At 52.1% G+C, this 6,597-nt stretch overlaps 1 protein-coding gene across 1 annotated transcript in view; it reads right to left on the reverse strand.

Annotated features, from left to right (window-relative positions):
- The window catches only part of LOC104492860 (dysferlin-like), a gene marked incomplete at both ends in the record, with an annotated part of 42,718 nt that extends 36,340 nt beyond the window's left edge, over positions 1–6,378 (reverse strand). The window contains 4 exons of the mRNA XM_010135464.1: positions 109–249; positions 1,169–1,350; positions 5,924–6,001; positions 6,285–6,378. Of these exons, the coding sequence (XP_010133766.1) occupies positions 109–249; positions 1,169–1,350; positions 5,924–6,001; positions 6,285–6,378 (495 nt within the window). The remainder of the gene's footprint in view (positions 1–108; positions 250–1,168; positions 1,351–5,923; positions 6,002–6,284) is intronic.
- Positions 6,379–6,597: the final 219 nt, after the last annotated feature.

Here is a 6,597-nt window from a genome sequence, read left to right on the forward strand (position 1 = left end):
TAAGTGAGCACTGGGCAACAGCTGGATCCTGCTGGCTGCTGAGAGGTTCCAAGGGAAGAAGCCAGCATTGCAACTAGAGACAGGATCAGGTCCTGGTGAGGAACTCACCTTCTCCCTCTGAATGAGCTCAAAGGCAGCCAGCAGCTCCCCAACATTTCTGTTCGCCTTGATGACGGGGTGCCAGGAGAGCCGCGGTGAGTGCACCAGGCTGGGCTTGCAGACGCAGCGCCCCATGAACTCATCCGCACCCTGAAAGGCAACCACAGGCACAGGGAGCTTTCCTCCCACCCCACTTACCAGCAGAGCCCATCGCCACATGCCCGCATCTCATCTGAAACCCCATCACCCCAAAAACCAGGCTCCATGTCTGAACTGTTATAGGACCGGTTTAGTAAAGAAGATGGGTTTGATGACCATATACACTCAAGTTTTCAAACCTCTTCATGCAGCTACCAGAAATGCACTTTCTTATGCATTTTAGCTTAAAGAGGAGGTGAAATTCCTACAGCATCACACGATTTCCAGAGCAGGAGCTCTGAGTGTAGCACTAAGCATCAGCAGCTCTTAAAAAGCCCATTCACTGGTCTGCAACGGGATCTTCAGTTGCCTTTACTGCTTCCTGATGGTGTCTTTTGGAGGAGGGAGGGCAGAAGGGGTCCTGAGAGGTTCCTGAGATGTATTCTAAGTGCTTTTCACTCATGCACTCCTCTCACAGGAGAACAATCTGAAATCCCTCCTGCTCTTGTGACAGGCTACAGCCCAGTTTTTCTAGGAAGGACTTAAGGTTGTCTCACCAGTCCCCCAAATGCCATCACCACAAGGCTTTGGGAACCTCTGGGCAGCTGATCGAAAACCAGTGTATTGTCCCCAACTTGTGTGACTGCTTTAAATCCCATCCCAAGCTTTTTCCACAAGGAAACATGGTGAATTTGGCCACTCTGCAAAACCCGATGCAGATGCAGCTTTGGTGACCAGAGCAGGGCCACCAAGGCCATCACTAGCAGAGCTGTTTGCTGAGTTTTTATCTTCTGAGTGTCCAGCCCAATGTCTGAGTCACCCAGAGACGTTACAGCATTGTACTCCAGAGGGCAGGAACAGTGCCATGTGTTTGTTCCACCCACCAAGAATAGTCATGCCACGAAGGTTCAACTCATGTCAACACACTTACATAAGTGTCATGGTCATATATTTCCACCACGATGTTGGGAGGGGAGTCAGATACATTCTGGGGGTCCCCAAAGATCTCTATCTCATAGAAGATGAGTGTCTGGTCCCAGGTGGGGTTCAAGGTGTTCTTGATCACCACTGTCTTCTGGCTTTGATGGAGGAAGGAGACAATGGCATAAGGATCTGCAGGGGGTGTTAGACAAGAGGTGAAGGATGAGTTAAAACTACCAGTCTAGGAAAGAGAAAGCAGTTCGTAGTCATTGAAGAGCCAGCAGGCTGTGCAGTGGGGACTGCAAACAGGCTGAAGGAGCTGTGAGTCTCTTAGAGATGGCAGTGACATTCCCATCACATCCCAGGCAACTGCAACTGAGTAGCCATTGAGGCAAAGTTCTCCAGCACTTAGCCCTCTACACTAGTTATTCACAGCTGAGGTACTTCCCAAGCTAGATGTGGTATCTGAATGTTTAGCAACCCTGCAGGGGATTGTCCTCCACCGAACTCCCTTACCTTTCTTGAACCCACCGTATCCTCTAGTGAGGACTCAAAACTGCATGAAGAACCATCTTCTCATGGAGTTTTGAAGCACCCAGCTCCCTCTATCTCCCTCTGAGGTCCCTCAGTTCTCTCACTAGGAGGGAGGAGCAGTCCACCCCTGCTGACCTCCACTGACACTTGGCATTCTCCATGTTTCTATCATGCCAACCCTAAAACATCTCTTTTTCAAGCTGAAGAGCCTCCCCTATGGAGTTATTCCTCATAAAAGGCCAGTCCAGACCTCTGCTCATTCCAGCTCTTTTCAGGAAAGACAACCATACAATGCAAAGACCTTCCTTCTTATACCACAGCAGCCTCCTTCCCTTAGAAACCTTTGTTGAGGGATTTTTTTTTGCACATGTGGGTGAGCAGTAACTTCAGGTCATGCCCTGCTGTGAAGACCAGGCCATGAAGAAGGTGACTGAGATGTTACCTCATTCTTGGGGCCTTTAATGTCTCCAGAAGGGATGGGAGCTGAGGACACAGCCAGCAACCAGCCGGAGTCATCCTCTCTACTCCTTTGCATGAGCTGTGGTAACCTCCATGTCTTGAGGAGGGGTCTGAGTTCCTGACACTCCAGGTTATCTCACCTGGCCTCCAGCTGCCACACCAGATGGCTCTGGGTCTCCCTTAGGGCTGCATCACACCTGCCAGTCCCATGCAGATATATCAGGTACTCCAGGGTTTCATCAGACCCCTGTGCTTCGGCACTGAGCTGGGACCAAGGTGTCTCACCCCTAACTTGGGACAAAACCAGAGGGTTCTCACTGCGAGGCAGAAGCAAGCTGTGAGGAGCAGTCTCCCTTAACTACCAAAGCAATTAACACAGGAAGCCTGAGATCAATTAATAATGGAAGTGAGAAACCTTAGCTTTCTAACACCTTCCCTTCCAGACAGCTTCAAAGAGCCTGTGGCCCAAACCTGCTGAGGGCATCCGGCCCACAACAGCAGTGGCACTGGGCATGGGGACAGGACAGGCAATGGCAGAACCAGGACCAAGTGCTGGCTGAGAGGCTTGAAACATGCCATGTGATCCCACGATAAGATCCCATGGGGACTGAACACCCTTTATAACATGATGACACCTACTGGTCCTTGTCAGGTATGAGACCTCCATGACTGCCTCATCCCACCTGACCAGTCCCAGGTGGACCCTTGAGCTCCAGTTGCCTGCAAAGCCCAACCTCCACGGTGACAGGAGGCATCACAGGCCTTTATAGAAGGTCACAGGCCACCTACCACCCAGCGTGACATGCCACCACAAGACACAGACACGTGGCAGTCCACCAGCACGCAGTGAGTTACCACAGGGCACCTCAAAGCCAGACCCGAGAGACGTACCAGTGTTCAGGAGCATGGCAGACCCTCCAAATGCAACCCTCAGTGCTCGGTGCTGCCCAAAACCCCAGAGGATCCCCTCCCTACCCTGCAAAACACTGCACACCCCAGCACCATCACTGCCAGGAGACCAGGGAGCAACACACGCCCTGCCTGCCCTGAGATGGAGGAGCATCCCCCAGACACCTGAACCCAGGGCCAGCTGAGCAGGGCGGCATCCCCCGCCCTCCCTCCCCTCTGCCAGGGTTGGGGGTGGGGGTCAAGAGGGGTGTATTTTCCTTCTTGGCGTCCGGGCAGCAGCAGACATGTTTAACGAGCCGGGGCTGTTTGCGAGGTGGCCGGCTGGAGAGAGGACTATTCACGCTGGGAAGAACCTTTTCCACTTACGCGCTTTTTTCCAAGTGAGGGGAAAGCAGAATGCGTTACAATAAACAAAAAAACCATGGATTTGGATTTGCTTTTTTGCTCTTTTTCGGGTTTTTTTTTCCCCTCCTCTTCTTTTTAAAGGAGGGCTCCATAAAGCCCCTTTGTTTAGACCCTCGTGTGCACCGAAGGTTTATTTTTATAACTGTGTAAAGCCCCCTTAATGAACTCCTTTATGCTTTGTTAAGGCAGCAGAGATCACAATTCCACATTGTGGCATGTTGTTACTCATGTTGTCCTTGGCCAGGTTTTTCCGAAGGAAGGGACTCCCCTCCCCGCTCCGCCGATCGGGGCCATGAGATCACCTCGGTCCCCACCACCGCTTCGAACAACAAACCCTTTGTGGAGGTGGAGGGGAGACGGGACCTTGGTGGGCGCAGACACTATGTGTTTGTTTGGGTGCTCTGCACCTCTCCAGGGCATTTCTGCCCACCCCACACCCACACGCCCCACATGCCCCCCACCCCCAAGCCCCTCAAAATACTGGGGGAAGCAAGAGCCCCTCAGGAACATGTTCCTGCTGCCTGCAGTGGTGATGCCTGGCTGTCCCTGCAGGCTGCTCCCTGCTGCATCACAGAATCATTCAGGTTGGAAAAGACCTTTTGGGGGCTGTCCCTGTATCCCATCCAAGATCCGTCACCCCTGTGCCAGCACTGGTGGGCAATCTCATGCAAATCCCCATGGCAGACGGTCAGTGACAATCTTGGAGGGATGCTGGATGCCTCCTGCCTGCGGGCATCACTGCGGAGCAGGGTGGGTGCTCTGGGGATACCTGCCCTGGACCTGCCTACATCTCAGACATGGTCCACACCACATAGCAATGGACCAATGGGGCACTTCAGGTATTTTGCCAGCCCGGGCACAGATGCATGGCAGAGGTGGACATTAAAATCCCCACAATTCTGCTTTCTCATCTCAAAAAGACACTCCAAAGCACTGACAGGTGTGGGCAAAGACAGCTGTGGTCACAAGTACCAAAGAACCATGGAGCCGCTTGGCTGGGATGGCCCACCCCATGAGGAGGAGGATGTGGGACCCTCCAGCTGCCTGAGGGCCTGGTCCCTGCTCGGGTCAAACATAAAGAACCATTCCTGGCACATCCTCCCACCTCTGCGGCCACGCTTCAGCTTCTGCTGTGAACAAAATGCTCATAAACCCAAACCACCTACACCCAAGCTCCCTTCAACACCAGAAGATAACGGAGCTGCTGAGCAGTTACAGTGATATATCTCATTTTGACTTGATTTCCTAACCCAGGAAACCTGAGCTCAGCACAAAATGTCCCAACCATATCAGCTCAAGTCTGGCAGTTTCAGAAGTGCCTGACACTCTGCTGAGAACATGTTAAGCAGCAGAACATGGAAAGCTCCTTGCTCAAAGACCAGGAGACCCCTTCCTCCACACTTTTTTCCAAGAAGGGCCATTTTTTAATAGTGTGGTCTGAAGTATACCCAGTTCAAGCATCGGCTCCATCAAGGAAATCCCCCAGCTGTTGTCTCCCAGCTCCCTTGCACAGTTTCCAGGATGGAGAGTGGAGGAGCAGCAGCTCAATGTAACGTTTGGTCACGAAAACAAATTCAAACGGTTTTACAGATTCACCACTGTTTGGTATTTTCCTTTCCAATAGTATTTCCAATGAGGTTTTTCATTCCTAATAAACAGGGTCTCCTTGGTCTCAATAATTCTTCAGCTTTGACCCCTTTCCCAAACCATAGAACAAATCCCCTCCACAAACCACAAACCCAGGAGCTAGCTGCTCCCCCTGCCCTGCAAGGGTGGGCAAGAGGCTGGCCAGGATTCAAACAGCTGGGAACAACCTGAGAGCACATAAATCCAACCCAAAACTTCATGAGGATGCTGAGGAAGACAGTGCCTGACTGCTCCAAGGTCCTAATTACACCCTTGAATCCTTTTTAATTTTTCTGAGCACATCTCATGGAGGTTTCTGCCCTGTGCTCCATCATCTCAACACTAGCCCAGAGCCCTCCGTCCTCTGTGCAATTCCTCAGTTCCAAATGCTTCATGGTGGGGCAGGTCGAGGCAATGTGCCACAGTAAACATCCCTGCCCTCCACTCTGTTTTTATTTGTCATGCCCCTGAGCTGCCTCCTACCCAGCCTTGCCACCGGCTTTCAGCCTCACCTCAGGTCGAGGAGAAGGAGCTATTAGCAAAGCAAACATCTCTGACTTATGGCTGACCTGAGCAACTTGTGGTTTCTGGTTGGTTTCTCACATAAGAATCCCTGAAACTCTGGGTTTTTTGCTGATGGGAAATCAAGCTGCCAGGCTGGTTGCCCTAGGAAAGCCTCCTGATGCTGTTATCACTTGTTTGACTGCCGAACACCCCTCATTTCACATCAGTAAATACCCCAGAATTAGCTTTACAGACCCCACTACTCCTCAGCATTTGGTACAGCACTAATTACAAGCACAAACCAGTGGCCGTGAGCATCTGGGCTTACCTGAAAAGCTGTCCTTATCCATGGCAATCAGATCCCGCGCTTGGTACATGTAGCAGCGGAGGTGGTATCTGTTCCCACCTGTACAGAGGAATGAGCAAGAGTTAAGAGATGAGTCCAGGGATGAGTGGGTCCTTCCCGTGGCTTCCCAAGAGAGCACTGAGCCTTCAGCATGTCCTTGTTCCCAGGCAGACAAGCAGTGTCCCACCCGTGCCCACCCACCTCCTTTCCATCCATCTCATTCAAGGTGGGAAAGAAGAAGAGGATGGGAAATGCTCTGCTATGGGGTCCCTGGAGCAGAGACCCTGTGCCAGGACTCACTGCAGGGGAATTTCACCCTCCCTTCTGACCCTCGGTGTCTTACAGTCAAATATGCACGAAATGGTGGGTCTGTTGACACCGAAACTGAGGGTGGAAACAGATTTGCCATCATCGCTCTTGTCATCTGTCACTCCCCCCTGCAAGAGAAAGCAAGGCAAGCTCAGTCATGCTGGGACAACCTCCACAGGCAGGGCTCCCCATGGGATGGGGTCCTCCAGAGCATCACCCACAGGGTGATGATATCTCTGGGGTATCATCCACATAGGTGTCCAAATAGGACTCTGGGCTTCCTGGAATCCCATAGAAGGACCCTGAGGCTCTTCTGCCCCAGGAGAGCAGTGAGGACCCCAGGGGGA

Source organism: Buceros rhinoceros, unplaced genomic scaffold, assembly GCF_000710305.1.
Source record: "Buceros rhinoceros silvestris isolate BGI_N320 unplaced genomic scaffold, ASM71030v1 scaffold11414, whole genome shotgun sequence".
NCBI lineage: Eukaryota > Metazoa > Chordata > Aves > Bucerotiformes > Bucerotidae > Buceros > Buceros rhinoceros.